The sequence below is a fragment of the Varanus komodoensis genome, unplaced genomic scaffold (assembly GCF_004798865.1).
Source record: "Varanus komodoensis strain SLA01 unplaced genomic scaffold, ASM479886v1 scaffold77, whole genome shotgun sequence".
Lineage (NCBI taxonomy): Eukaryota > Metazoa > Chordata > Lepidosauria > Squamata > Varanidae > Varanus > Varanus komodoensis.
The window spans coordinates 326,003-340,949 of NW_025336442.1; the positions used below are offsets into that span (position 1 = coordinate 326,003).

General features: G+C 52.7%; 2 protein-coding genes across 7 annotated transcripts in view; one reads left to right on the forward strand and one right to left on the reverse strand.

Moving 5' to 3' along the window:
* Positions 1–3,478: 3,478 nt before the first annotated feature.
* BRD3OS (BRD3 opposite strand) lies at positions 3,479–4,316 on the forward strand. The gene has a single exon (XM_044453150.1). It carries the CDS (start codon positions 3,691–3,693, stop codon positions 3,943–3,945), a length of 255 nt encoding a protein of 84 aa, XP_044309085.1. The 5' UTR covers positions 3,479–3,690; the 3' UTR covers positions 3,946–4,316.
* Positions 4,317–6,034: 1,718 nt separating this feature from the next.
* The window catches only part of BRD3 (bromodomain containing 3), a 32,568-nt gene continuing 23,655 nt past the window's right edge, over positions 6,035–14,947 (reverse strand). For 4 of the 6 annotated variants that reach the window (XM_044453029.1, XM_044453025.1, XM_044453026.1 and 1 more), the window contains 3 exons: positions 14,497–14,789; positions 13,074–13,202; positions 6,035–9,388 (listed from right to left, as the gene is read on the reverse strand). In XM_044453029.1, coding sequence (XP_044308964.1) covers positions 9,273–9,388; positions 13,074–13,202; positions 14,497–14,789 — 538 coding nt within the window. In that variant the 3' untranslated portion in view covers positions 6,035–9,272. The remainder of the gene's footprint in view (positions 9,389–13,073; positions 13,203–14,496; positions 14,790–14,947) is intronic. The other 2 variants (XM_044453027.1, XM_044453031.1) reach the window with 1 other exon arrangement.

Here is a 14,947-nt window from a genome sequence, read left to right on the forward strand (position 1 = left end):
CTGGGAGAGGTCACCAGGAGGTTTGGACTGGGGAGTCACCAGTATGTTGATGACACCCAGCTCTAGCTCTAACTCTCATTTGTGAACCGCCCCGAGGCTTCGGCGATGGGTGCGGCATAGAAATGTTATAAATAAATAAATAAATTTACATCTGCTCCAGGTGAGGCGGTGGATGTACTGAGCTGGTGCCTGGCTGAGGGAATGGGCTGGATGAGGGCCAATAAACTGAACCTCAATCCAGGTAAGACAGAAGTCCTGTTGGTGGGCGGTGCAGGTCTCCAGGTAGGTGATTTTGACCCAGTTGTGGATGGGGTAGCACGCCCTCTAAAGGACAGAGCCTGCAGTTTGGGAGTACTCCTTGACCCAGACCTGTCACTGGAGTTCCAGGTGGCAGCAAGGAATGCTTTCCTACACCTTCAACTGATCCACCAGCTGCATCCTTACCTGGATGAGCACTCCCTAGCAACAGTGATGCATGCTCTGGTAACTTCCCACTTGGATGTCTGTAACACGCTCTACATGGGGCTGCCCTTGAAAATGGTCCGGATACTGCAACTGGTACAGAATAGAGCTGCCAGGCTGCTGACGGGGACCGGCCATTACTCTCACATAATGCTGGTCCTCTACCAGCTCCACTGGCTTCCCGTTGAAGTCTGGGCCCAATTCAAGGTGCTGGTTTTGACCAATAAAGGCCTAAATGGCTTGGAACCAGGATACCTGAAGGATTGTCTCCCCTCATGCCCCTTAAGATCTGTGGGAGAAGCCCTGCTCTGGGAACCCTCTCTAAGAGAGATAAAAAGGTCATCAACTCGGAGTAGGGCCTTCTCTGCCATGGCGCCCAGACTCTGGAATGTACTTCCCAGAGCGGTAGGCCTGGCGCCAAGTTTATATTATTTTCGACACCAGGCCAAAACCTTTTTATTTAAACAGTATTTTAAAATTTAACAACTTTTAACCTTCAGTCGCTCTGTTTGTGATTTATTGTTTTGTTCTGTTTCTATTTTTTATTAGAAAATGTTTGTTTTAATTGTTCTTTTAAATATTGTAAGCCGTCCTGAGATTTTTTATAATAGAACGGCATGCAAAAGCTTTTAATCAATAAATAAATAAATAAATAAATGGACAGCTGGGTATCAGATCAGGGCACCAGGATCCAGACAACTGGCACAATATACCAGCCCATTCCAAACCATAGTCAGGCAGCCCAGAGATCAAGGTGGGAAACAGAAGGGCAAGGCAGGCCAATCCGAATGGAGCAGAGCAGTCTGAATGCCAGTCAGGAGTCAAAAGCCAGAGAGACAAGCCGAGGAGAAGCGGGTACCTGGAGCTGGAGCAGGTGAAGCCCGGCATGGTCAGAGGCAGAGGCAGGAGCAAGGCAGCGGGCAGGGTCTCCAGAAGTGGGTTCCAGAAGGCACAGGGAGCTCCAACTGCACCAAGGCCCTTGGCTGCTGAGGCCACGTCTGAAGGGAAGAGCCGCTTCTGAGCCCCTCCTCCCTCAGGACTCCCAGGTGGCGCCCAGGGCTGCTATTCTGGTGTCTGGCCAGAAGAGGGAGCCCTGGTGCTGCCTCAGATCCTCGCAGTGGGTGGGGCTGCACACCTAAGTGCAGTTTAGCTTCCAGTTCTTTCTGCCAGGAAACAGGCCCAAGAGGGGCACTTCAGCCTGCAAAAGGGTGTGAGTGGAGTCTGCACTCCCAGTCGATCAGGGACAGGGCCATGGCCATGTGAGGACTTCAGATCAGCCTCTCTGCATTAAACAGATGGCAACAAAGGAACTGGGAACTTCTGCGAAGCAATGCAGCTCTGCTGGAGCCTCTTCGCAGCCCACCTTCTGTTCCTACCGTGGCCACCAGCCTGCTCCAGTGCAAGATACAAGCAGGGTGTGTGCCACAGGCCCCGTGGGCAGCCCCCTGGCAACGGGGGTGCAGAGGCAACAGGGGTGCGGCATCTGCCATCCGGCCTGTATGGGCCCACTGCCCTTTCAGAGCTCTGCAGCTAGCAGCCATCGTCACACCCTTGCAAGCAAACCTGTGTGTGCTGCGAAGAGGCCCTTCTCTGCTCCGTCCTGGATCTCCCACCATCAGCTCTGCAGGAAGATCCCCATTCGGTGCCAGTCCAAGACCTTTTTATTTAAACGTTATTTTAATGTATTATTATTTTATTTATCGATTTTATATTTATGCCGGGATGTCTCCAAATTTTTTAAGTATTTTTATGTAATTGTATACTTATTTGTATTAGAAGCCGCCCCGAGGCTTTTGCGAATGGGGCGGCATATAAGTGTTCCAAATAAATAGTCTTCGTCTCTTTTGCGAAAGCAACAGTTCGCCTGTGCCGAGCGGCATTTCGTCATCCTGCTTCCATTGCTTTCTCAAGCAAGACTCCTGAGCTCTGAACCGAAGGAAGAAAGTGCGGGGGGGGGGCGGTTCACCTGAGAAGGCCTCCTCCAGGTGCGGGAAGCGAGCGACTGTGCGCGGTGCCTGCCCGGTGTGGGGCGCCCGGGCACCTCCCCCGAGAGCCGGCGGGGACAAGGGCCGCCTCCCAAGACGCAGGCGCCGCCCGGCCGCGCAGGCTGCCCAGCGCCCCTTCCCGGGCAGGGCCGGCGGGGCGCCGAGGAGCGCGGGGGCGGCGCTCCGGCGAGCGCGCCGAGCGGGCCGGGCCGGTGACGCGGAGCTCCGCCCGCCGTTGATGCGCTCGGCCCTGCGCTGCCGTCGCGTGGAGACCGGCGGCGACGCCACAACGCGCCGGAGGCGGAGGCGGAGCGGAGGGAGCCGGCCAGGCAGGCGGCCCGCGGCCCCCGCGAGGCGGGGAGCCCGCCAGGCCTGCGCCTTCGCCGACCCCCCCCCCCCCTCTTCTGCCTTCCCGCGGGAGCGCGCAGACCGCGTGCGGGGCGCGCCGAGAAGCGGGGCTCGCCTCCCTCGGGCCTTCGGCGGGGCCCGGCCGGAATGACAGCGCGCGGCCCGGCCGGAATGACGGCCTCTGCGGGCGGCCAGGGGGCCTCTCTCCGCCGGCTGCGCTGCAGGTTTCCTCGCCAGCGAGGCGGCGCCCGCGCGGCCCGGTCGGTGGCGAGGAGCAGCAGCAGCCGGGCCGCCATCCTCTCCTGACGGGCGCGGTCCCGTCCTCCGACCCCGCGAAGCAGCGCGCGGCGGGAGCACAGCTGGATCCCTCCTCCTCCTCCTCCTCCTCCTCCTCCTCCTCCTCCTCCTCCTCCGGCCCGGGAAAGGCGAGTGGCAGCGCCAGGCCAGCTGCTGGGGCTTCCGGGACTCCTGTCCAGCATTGCAAGACCCGAAGCGGCCCCTCCGGTGGCAGGAGGAGCGCTGAAAGCCAGGCAAGAGAACACGCCGGCAGGGGGCGCCCGCGCTCAGCAGTGCAAGAACTGGCGCTCGGGAAGGATGGCTGCGGGGAAGGACCGACCCGGATCCTGGTGGAAGGAGCCTCTGTGCTAAGCGGGCGCGGAACCCGGACTGGCTCCTAGAGTTCCCGCAAAGGCGCACGTTCTGGGAAGCTCCTCTGCTGCGGTGCCGCTCCAGAAGGCCTGCTTGGTTTAAATCGCCTGGAGACCCGTGCCACGCCTCCCCTGCCGTTTCCAAAGGCTCGGCATCGGAGTGTGGCTTTCCAAAGCCCTGAGCCGCTGCCGGGGCACAGCGGCAGCAGGACATCCCACGCCTTCCCCAGCCAGCGCCCGCGGGAGAAATGAGCGCCTGCCCGCCCCTGGCAGAGAAAGCCCTCTCGGAGGCCTATGCCCGCCTTCGTTACAGGGACACTTCCTTACTTATCTGGCAGCAGCAGCAGCAGACGCTGGAGTCTCTCCCGCCTGGAACTTACCTGAGTCGGAGCCGCAGCATGTGGTACTCGCAATACGGCAACCAGGCGATCCTGGTGCGAGACAAGGACAAACTGGACGTTTCCAGGGACACGGGGCAGTCCAAGTTCTGCTCGGTCATGTAATTTCAGCACAAAGGCTAAGAAAGGGACATAGTTCAGTGGGTGCACCAGAACAGTGTCAAAAAGTGGTTTTAAGATGGTTTTAAGACAGGATTTCGATTGCCTTCTTGGTTAGTTCTGAACATTTCCAGAATTATTTGGGATTTTTTTCCCTTCAATTTGGCCGGGGCACTGTGCAGCCCTGCTGCGCAGAGACGGACAGCTTCGTTCAAAGTCTTTCTCCTCGGCAGCTTCAAAATAGGAGGCCAGTCGGACCAAGAAGGATGCCCATTTCCAAGGTTATGCTGAAGTGCTTGCTGGAGTTACTAAGCCCGTGTGTGCGTGTGCTGAATTTTGCAATGTCAGGTGGCTGTTGTTGGAAAATAAAGGGGCTGGTGAAGTAAAAGGCTGGTGTTGTATGCAGCACACCTGGGGCTTGCACAAGTGGAAGGCACACACGCGCAGGCACTCGTGTTGGCGGGCTGCAGCCCGCACGTGCTGCGCTGGGCAGGGTTCACTTGTAAACATCCGTGGAATCCCTCAAACTCCTCTGGATGAGAAGGCTGCAGAAGGGCTGGGGAGACACACACATCTGGGTGCAAGGGCATTCCTACCCGCTGTGTGCTTGTCCGTGTGTTACGGGAACTCGTAATTCCCAGGGTGGGCCCACGGCAGAAGCTGCGTTTCACCGAGCCAAGTGGGCACAGAGTGCAGGTCTGTGGCCACTGGGATGAGGGGCTGGTCCGGTGGGGCTTTGTTCCCCCTCGCACCATCTCCTCCGGATGCTGCCAAGGACCCTCTGAAAGGGTTGGGCCAGCAGGGCAAGGTGCTCCCTGGGGGCTTCTCCAAAGGCTGGGTCCATGACAGAGCCCAATCTTACCCATTCACTTTGCCCCCTCAGTTGGCCCCCAGTGGCCGGCCTTGGAGACTGACTCCTCTTTTAGCCCCAGGACCAAACTCCATTTTGCCAAAGCTCTTGGGGTGGCTTCTGGTGGTTGATGGGGTGGCGGGCAAAGGGTCTTTCGCACTTCTGCCAGGGACACTCAGCCATAAGGAGACTCCAAAGGGATCTGTTGGCGACATGCAGGTATGTGAGGGGGTGTCACGCAGAGGTGGGTAGAGACCTGTTCTCCCCTGCAGAGGAAGGCAGGACGCGCTCCAACAGAGCAAAGCTCAGGAAACGAAGGTCCGACTTAGATGCCAGGAAGTCCTTGGCCGAGGGCCCCGAGGGCACAGAATGGGCCTCCATGGGAGGTGGTTGAGGCCCCATTGGTGAGCGTGTGCAAGGACAGGCTAGACATGCACATGGTGGGCGTGTCATGAGCGGAGTCGACTGGCGCCAGGGGTCAGACTGGATGGCCTGGGAGACCCCTTCTGACTTGCTCTGTTCTTGTTTCTGTGACTCGGTCTTCAGCCTGGGTGAGGGGGCACACCAAAGCCAGGCAGGACCCGCGAGAGGCAAATGCTGGTCTGCTGGGCGAGTCAGCTGCTTCAAAAATGGAATAACCCAGCGGAAGGGGCTGAAGTCGGCAGGCACCGTGGACCATCCCCTCTGTGCAGCAGATGCAGGGAGGGGAAGCAATGCAACAACTTGCTGCCTTCACCACAGCGGGATTCTTGAGAGCGGCGCTTCTTGAGGCACAGCGGGGTCTTGTGCCTCCTCTCATATTCTCCAGGTGGCACCTTAGAAGCATGGCAGGTTCTGCCTCAGTGAAAAATGTAAGCACTTCAAAATCAGCAGTGCCAGGGAGTGCAGATGAGCACCAGGTTGGAGACCTTGGAGAGCCGAGTTCATATCCCACCATGGAGCTCACTCAGTACAAATTCAGCCAAGTCAGTCAGCTTTTCTTAGTCCAACTGCTCCCATTTTGTGTGGCCAATGCTATTTTTCAAATGGCTTCTGCTTCCCAGAAGACAGGCAGGAAATAAATGGGTAAGTAGGAATGAATTGATAACGCATTCCTTCCACCAGCAGAGGTCAACAGACCGCTCCAGCTTTGGCTGCAACCTGTCAAGATCGGCTCTCTGTACCAAAACAGGTTTAAAGGAGAAAATTCCTTCATCACACATTTCTGCCTGTGAGATTCAAAGCATGGGTAGTACAGAAGTGCCATTTGCTCTGAAAATGTCTTTGCTCCTTTATTTTTTTTCAAACTGTTCTACTTTAAAACAAGTTACAGAGAAAGAGAAAAGGACTAGGAATATACAAATAAAACATGCTTTATCTGGAAGTTACCAATACCTGCAAGTCCAAAGTCTGTACAAAAAAAGAAACCAAACAAAACCCAAAATAATCCCACCCCCCTCCCACCACAACTGAGTACACATACAAGGTATAAGCACCGGCACAGGAAACTATCAAAGATCTGTAGCACCTGTTGGTTAAAAAGTCAAATACATTTAAATAAAAAGGACTCCCAATTCTTCAGAGCTTGGTTTAAAAAACAACACAAACCTGCATTTTTTTCTCTGCTGCTCATCAAAATGCAGGATATATGTTTTTCAGTGAACAATGATGTTAATAAATAAAGTATTTCTATATACATGAAAACAAGGGACAGTCAATTCCGGAGTGTGTCATTGCAAAAGTGCAGGTCTCCAGGGCAGGCTGGAGAAAAAATAGCTTTTAGAAAATTGATGATTCTTACAAAAATGGTATACCCCCTCCCCCTCCCCGATAGTGTATTTTCCCCCATACCTTGAGGTAAAAGGTTTGATTATTTGGAAATCTGCACTTGCTTGACACACGAGTAACCTTCCATTCCAAGAGCTTCCTTGCTGGTACAAAAAGATAGAAAAGGAACAGCGAGTCGACTGCTGTCACCGGCTCACCCTGTCCTCAGCCCCATGCCCCACAGCTGTCTGGAAGGAAAGCCCAGACGAGAAGGCGGCCACCCGGCAGCTTGGCCAGCAATCTTGCCCATGTCCCACAGAGGTGCTGCTCTGGCAGAACCCCGCGACAAGCCTCTCTGCTCTGCTCTGCTCTGCGGGGCCTGCCTGTGAGTCTCGTGCATTTAGGCCGCAATTCTGCGGGCTGCAGGCACCACCGAGGCAGGATGGAGGCAAGGAACACCAGAACGAGCCATCCTGCCCAGCCTTCTGTCGCCCAGGGACCTACCAGGGCAGCTGCCAGAAGCCCTCCAGTCGGAAATGAATGCCACAGCATTCTCCCGCCCACATTCCTCAGCAAGTGCTGCCTGCAGGGACACATGGCCTCTGACCTGAGAGGCAAGACAGAGCTCCCAGGAGGCTGCTAACAGCCCACCCTGGACTATGTGCCAAGGGACCACCCTCCCTTGTGCCACTGCTGATCTTGGGGGAACACACCACCGCTCCTCCCGCCAGAGCCTGGGTTCCTATTTTGAGCAGGATGCTCCACATGCTCCCCTTCTCTCCACTCCAAAAGGAGGGCAAGATCACAAAGGCTGTGTCACAGCAAGACCTCAGGACCTTGAATTCCAGGTTAGCACCTGCAAACCGTAACTGACAAACTGCCTCCCTGACCTGGCACCCTCCAGATGGGTTGGACTGCAACTTGCATCATTTCCAGCCGGCATGGCTAGCAATCTAGGTTGGCTTCTCCTCCACGATGAAACAGTACCTTCTACCACTGGCATTATGTCCGTGCTGAGACAACATCTCTCTGTAGCTGCAGTGGGAGACATAATCCGGTAGTCAGGAACAATGTGTCCTGCCCCCGGCACATTTGGAAGGAGTCGGGTTGAGGGGCATTCTCTGATGGAACCTGCTCAACAGAATTATGTTTCTCTACTGTGATGGCCAAAGAAGACCACAGTTGTGTACAGAGAAACCCTTAAGCACAAACCCTTAAGCATTTGCCAAAGGTCTGCAGGAAAAAAAAGTATCTCAAGATGCTGGAAAGGTTGGCTTTATTTAATAAAGTCCAACCTTACATACCATAATCTTTTCCACCATCTTGAGATGTGCCCTCCGCTATGGATCAGAGGAAGAGGTTCCCCGGGGGGTTAAGGGCTTCTTTGTCTGCCCCTCATGTCACTTTGGGCATAATCTGAAGGCTTGCAGGCAAGTGCCAGCCTGCCCTCTTCTGTGAGTGAAGTCAGGCCCCGGGGCACATGTGCGCCAGGAAGCCAATCCTGGCCACTAAAGGGTTCCTGCTCCTACCAAAGGGGCCACGCACCTCAGGCCCCGCGCTCTGCTTGCGCTGTACCTCCACAGTGAACAAATGGATCCCAGCCACCCACCAGCGTCTAATCTGTCAGCCAACCCCCGAGCACTTTTCAGAATGCAAGTCCAGTGAATCTCAGCATCAATATTTTTCAAAAAAGAAAGATAAAAAGAAATGCTAAAAAGATACATTAAAAACAATCCACAGTACATGAGCTTTCTTTTTTCCTTCCCATATATATATATACACAAACACACACACACACATATATATATATATATAGGATAAGCTTCATCACAATCTAGATGTAGGGCCCAATCCACCAGGAAGTTCTCCTGCACAAGCCCCTTTGTAGAAATAGATAGGAGCGTCCTTCCTTCCAAAGTGGGACTTGTGCGGGAGAACACCCTGGTGGCACAGACCCACAGAGGTTAGGAATACTAGTGCTAGGAACAAATACGCTGACTACTTCAAAAGCTAACATCTTTCAGATACAGTACCATTTTACAGAGAGTTCTTATCCCTCCCACCCCACATGTTAAAAAGGACCCCAGTACCCTCTCTGCTTCGTGCTGTGATACACGTGAGTCAGTCCTGGGCTGTATTAAAAAGGAAATTTTCCAGGGAAAGAATGCTACCAGAATCCCCCACACCCCACCCAAACCTTACACCTTGCATATAATCCCTACTGATTTCTTATTTGGAGTTTTTCTCATTGGCTAGCAAATCATCTACATTTTTTAATTAAAATAAGTTTGCAGACTTTTAAAGGAGCAATCCTATGGAAGTTGACACAGAAAAAATGGCCTACATCACCCAGCATGCACCAGCCAGCTGTGCTGGGCAAGGTGACCCTTTTATTCTACCTAGACTTCCAGAGGGCTGCACCCCAGTTGAACTAAACTGCTCATCAGCAAATCTAGTGATTAGACACACGCACACAGAGATCTTTGACCTAATAAAAGTGGGAGGAAATTAATTTAGGAAGGTATCTTTTGGTAACACTGGATTTTTTGTTTAAAAATAAGTTTAAAAGAGCTGGGGGGTGAGGAAGCGTAGAACTGGTCAGGAGAGAAAAGCGCAGACCACTGGTAAAAAAAACAACAACAACATGAAACTGAAGGGAACGACGCAGCAAAGCTTCAGGGGCAGGTGTCGGTGAGACGTCCATTTGCTGTCCAGGTGCGCTAAAAGCGTCCATCGCTTATTCCGAATCACTACTGTCCGAGCTGGATCCGCTGGAACTGCTTGTTCCGGATTCCGAAGAGCTGCTGCTGGTGAGATGAGAAGGGCCGCCGGAGGGGGCAGAGCCAGATTTTTCTAGTAAGGGAAACACAATTATGCCCGATTGACCTACCCAGGCCTTGCAGTGAGCCCGAGGCCTTACTCCAGGCATCCTCTCCCAGGGAAGAGGCCTCTTCTGTGGCAGCTCCCCACAGAGACCAGCCCAGCGCCTACTTGGCCACCTTCCGTCCGACTGAAGACTTTCTTAACCTCCCAGGCATTTTGAAAATGGTCACTGTTGCGACTATTAATATTGCCTCCACACATATAATACTGCATCAGGCATTTCTATCCTGCCATCTCTCCTCCTGCATGGAACCCCGGGCGGCCTATACGGTCACCCTGCTCCTCCCCATTTTATCCTCACAACCACAACTGTGGTTACTGAGGGGAGATGAACCACACTAAAAAAATAAATAAGAACGCGTCATTCTTTGAAAGCAACTCATCCCCTAACTATGATTACAGGCTGCTGACTTTGGTGGGGCCGAACTCCATGAAGTCCATCTTTCCATCCCTAACTGTGGGTGTCAGAGAGCAAAGGATACCTGCTCAAGAAGCCATAATCACAGGATTCCCAACAAGTTTCCAGTGTCAGGCAAAATGTGCAGGTCCTCTTCCGCTCAACTGTTTTGTAAGGGAGTCCGCTCCCACCTCCCACAGCGATGACTGACATACACATTCTCTGGAGAGGGAACGTCCTGGTTCATTTTTAAGCTGTGATGGGCTGTAGTGTGTCCATTTCAAGCAGCAAAAGCAGGAAGGAGTCCAGGCTCTTTCTGGCTTGGACTTGATTTTATTTCCCAAAAGTATGTGTAGAAAAAAATTAAAAATGTCCCCAAGTCACAGGAGCTCACTGTTACTAGGACTCAAAGGGGGAAGACCACAAAAGTGGGTCTTCTCAAGGGAGGCACCCAGACGAAGGCCTCCTGGGAATGCCTGCTCGCCCAGCTTCCTCTGGCTTGGAATTAACTGCAATGAATTGCATGCGAAGCCACCTCATCCTTCTTTGTACTGATCTGTATTGTTACTGCAGCAGGAATTATTTTATGTCCTGTATTTAAAAGTGACTTCTACATGAATGGCTTCGAGATGGTATTAAGTGGCATATAAGCATGATTAATAAATAGGGGGTCATCCCAGGAGGATGATTTGTGGGAGATGCAGGCAATCTCAGTGGTGTCTGCCTGCTCCCCATGCAGAATTAGATTCTGGCACCGGCTGCCTCAAGGTATCCTAATGGCCCTCAGTCTGGATGGCTTGCAAAGGGGACTGGACAAATATTGCAGCAGGCGGCCCACGGCTGCTAGTCGCAAGGGCTCTGTTCCACCCCCAGGATCAGCTCTGTGCCAGCCGCTGTCAGACATGGCGGGAAAGGGCTGTGGCCTCTCCTGTTTGGCTTGGGGTTTCGGTGGGCAGCTGCTGGGGTCAGCAGAGAGGTGGACTAAATAGATCTGGGTCTGAAGCAGCAGGGCATGTGGCACATGCCCTTTAAATCTGCATTCTAGGAAATGCAGGAAGGAACGTCAGGCAGGGATGAGTAGAAGTTAGCCCCATTCTCTGATGACCTAAATTTTCAAATTTCGAGATTTATCTGGAGAAAAAAGAAACCAAGGATTAAATTAAAAATGCTTCAGGAAGCTAAAAGAAATGGGAGCTTCCACGAACTGTTGTATTATCAAGCGTCTGTTTTAACTTGGCTAAATGAATGGATAACTTTGTGAAATAAGAGAATTTTGTATCTTGAAGGTCATGACTTGCAGATGGGTTGGCGTGCTTATATGTGGTATGAAAAAGCTAAGTCACATGGGTCTTTTCTGAGTCATTTTATTAGAAGATCTTTAATGTCAGTGTGGGAAAAACTAAAGCTAAAAGTGTATAATAAATTACCAAGATGGCTTTCACCTGTGGAAGCTTTTGTATATCCAAATGTATTGAACTTTGAAAAGATCATATCTTGGATAAGGATGGTGGCCTGAAACTGGAGCAAGAAATACGAGAACAGGGACTTAATATTTCCTGGTGGTATAAGGTGCAGATGCAATCGAGATATGCTAAGACTGTAAAACATGGGGGTTTTACAAAGACCTAACAGAGTTTGATCAAGTGATGCTTAAAACAGATGAGAAAATTATTAAGACTATAAGATTTTTTACTTGACAGGAAAATGGAAGGGGAACAGGTTAAGGAAACTATGATAACATGAGCACAAAACTTTGGATTTAATGTTGAACTAGAAAAGTGGCAAAAACTTGGGAAAGAAACATTAAGGTAACATTAGGAACTTTGTATAATTTATATAAAATGTTCTATAGATGGTATTTGTCACCAAGTCGATTAGCTGAGATGTTTCCAAATATGTCAAATAGATGTTGGAAATGTAAACATAAAGTGGGTACTTTCTATCGTATGTGGTGGACTTGTGATAATGCGAAAAAGTATTGGATTAAAATACATAGATGGATGGAGGAAATATTACAAAAACCCTTTGCTTTTAAACCTCAAGTTTTCTTGTTAGGCATCATACCAGAAGACGTTGACAGACAGGAAATGTACCTGATGCTGCACCTAATCACAGCGGCGAGGATTGCATTTGCTCAATATTGGAAAAGTGAGGAGCTACCCACCTATGGATTGATTGTAAGAAAGATCTTGGACTGCGCAGAAATGGATCGACTGACTTTATCATTGAAGGAGAAAGAGGACACTGATTTCTATCGAACTTGGAATTCTTTCTATAACTGGCTGGAGAAACGGGACTTGGCATAAACTTAGAGATGTTTTCAAATTATTATAAATTGATTTGAATTTGACTTTAGAATGTTAAAAAATATGTAGTAGGGGGTTGACCCAGTAAATCCTATGTATGTGATGTCTGATGTTTTTAGTGTTAGTTTAAAATGTTAATAAAAAATTAAAAAAAAAAGTTAGCCCCCAGCTTTCCTGACAGCTGGCCCTGCTGACAGGGCTTCCAGGAACTGGAGTCCAAAGCATCTGGAGGTCACTTCCTTCTCTCCCTGTGCTAGAGGCCAGTGTTGCGGCCCAGGTGCTGTGGCTATGTCAGAGTCACCCTGCAAAGTCAACCGGGTTCATTCTGTCCATTTTGCTGGGGGAGGCAGAACTGAGCGTGGAGCACGACAGCCTTGCGGAGTAGTCACCTCAAAGCTGCCATCTAGTCTCCTGGCATGCCTGTTTATTATTAGGGAAATGCATGGTATTCCAGCATGGGGGGATGAAGGGGGTCCTCTCCGCCTTTCCTGAACACTGGAGGTCTCTTGTGACGCAAACGGCTTTTCGTTGCTCACTCCAGGTGCGCCACCTCAAAATGCTGTGCAGTGCCACAGGGAAGCAGGAAGCACTTCCCTAGCTCAGCCCTGGGGCAACAGCCACTGACTGAGAGGCCACTGCCAGCATCCCCGCTGTGAAGAAAGGGGCGGCGACGTCATCTTGCTGGGCCAGCCACCACTGCAGCCCGGGGCTTCCGAGTAGGGGGCTACCATCAACCCTGGCGCTAGGAGCAGGCTCAGCTCCCTACACCTCCCATCCACTTCCAAGGAATGAAGCAAACGGGCCATGGCAGCAGGGCCACGGGGGGCAAAAGCGAACCGGCTGCCCTCCGCCTGAGGCAGCTTTTGCCCCTGCCTCCCTCCCCGCACCCTCTGCTCGCACGTGGGAGAAGTGCCAGCGCCGCCGCCCCACACGCCGCTGTGGCACAGGTCACCTTTCTTGGCAGGTTTCTTGTTGTTGTTCAGCTGCCCACTCACGTCCTGCAGCCGCTTCTCCAGCTCCTTCTTTTTTTCCTGAGCCATCTCTTCCTTAGACTTCACTGCTGGCTTCTTCGCACTGGCTGCTGTGGGGGAGAAATGCGCAACTGCTGAGATGGGTTGGAGGGGGAGGGGAGAGCCAGCACCACCCCGAGTGGGAGGGCACATTGCCTCCACCCATCTCTCCCAGAGGGTCGCTCATTATCCTGTCCATCCCCAAGGACTGGGGGCTGTTTTGCTTGAGTCCCTCTGCACTAGAAAAAATGTTCTGGTGGTTTAAGGCAGGGGGCAGAAATTCCAACTTTTTTCAGATGCCATTACAAGTAACTTAAATCCTTTTGGTTCCCGTGGGATAGAGCAAGTGTGGACAAATTTCTTACCTCCGCAAAGGCCAAGGACAGAGTCCACCTGTGCCCCTCCCCCACACCTTACCCCATAAGCACACATGCCCGAGGACTGCAGGAGAGGGCCGGTTCCCCCACTCTGGCGGAATCCAGCAGCGAACTGCCCTGCCTGCTGCAAAGCGCTTTCCAAGCCCCAGGGCAGAGCTCAGGGTGGTGATCTTCACTGGGATCGCAGTGGCAGGAAAAGGCGAGGCCTCCCCACGATCTCCTCTGCCATTCAGCTGCTTGCTGGGGGCAGCTGCAGCAGGCAGAGGACCAGAAGATCCCTCTGCAGCTCAGCCTCCTTCTCTCAGCTGAGCTGCACGGAGAGAGTGTCTGCTGAAAGCACTGAAGTGACAGCACCTGCACTTCTGCAGCACACATCTCCTCTACCTGCTTGAGCAGGAAAGGGGAGGAGGAGGCCGTAGGAGGCATTCCAGGTAGGAGGCAAGATGGGCCTTGGTGTTGCTGACTTGCTGCACTGCAGCTGGCATGGGAGGCCCAAGGGGTCCATTTCATCCTGGGGAGGAGGAGAGACGGGTGCTCATGCGGCAAGCCAGTCTTGACACTCTTCTGGCCTCCGCGGGAGGTTGCCTGCCTGCTCTGAAGCTGCCAGAGGAACATAAAAGTGTTCTAGCCCAGCCGCACCTGCTCCAAATGTGGAAGGGGGGTGCTGGGCACGGGAGGGCAACAGTTCAGGAGAAAGCTACTCAGTGTACACGACAAAACAGTGGAGGGCATTTTTTTTCTGCCTGGATAGCAAATCTGACGCGGACTGGCCACTGGTGTTGTGTATTACTATGCAACTGAATGCACAAACACAGTTGCATTCTGGTGCATTTCAGTCAACAGGTGGCTAGAGTGTCTGAATAAAAATGAAAAATGGAGCATGCATTGTGTGGTGACTGAGGGAGGGCCGTTTCCCACTGAGGGAGGCGCCGCCCGTTTTCGGGGCTGGCTCCTGTGTGGAGCTGCCTGCCTGGGCTCCCGTACTTACAGAACGGCTTCCGCTGCTTCTTCTGCAAACACGACTTGACGTATCGCTCCAGCTCCCGCAGTGTGGTGGGCTTCAATGTTTCAAAATCTATCTCAATCTCGTCCGGGTTGGAGTCCCTGAGCGAAGGCTCCCGTGACTGGATGATGTGCACCACTCGGCCCAGCTTCTCCCCGGGCAGGCGGTTGATATCCAAGCTCAGCTGGCGCTTCTCATCGTAGGTCATGGGCAAGCCCTCCTCCTCCTCCTCAGAGTCATAGGCTGTGGAGGGCGGCCTCCCTGCCTTTTTTGGCTGCCTGGAAGCATTGGGGGGAAAGAGTGAAGAACTGGCAGCACGGCACTCCCTCCGGCCCTGCCCAGCCTTGCCAGCCATGGCCTGGTCACCTCTGCAGCCGGGGCTGGAGGGGGCTGCGCCCGGGTCATGGATGGCCCTCCTGGGCTTCCCCTCCCGAGC

Bases quoted from the DNA above. Each gene is read 5' to 3' on its own strand.
- BRD3OS (XM_044453150.1), top strand. From the start codon at position 3,691: ATGAGCGCCTGCCCGCCCCTGGCAGAGAAAGCCCTCTCGGAGGCCTAT.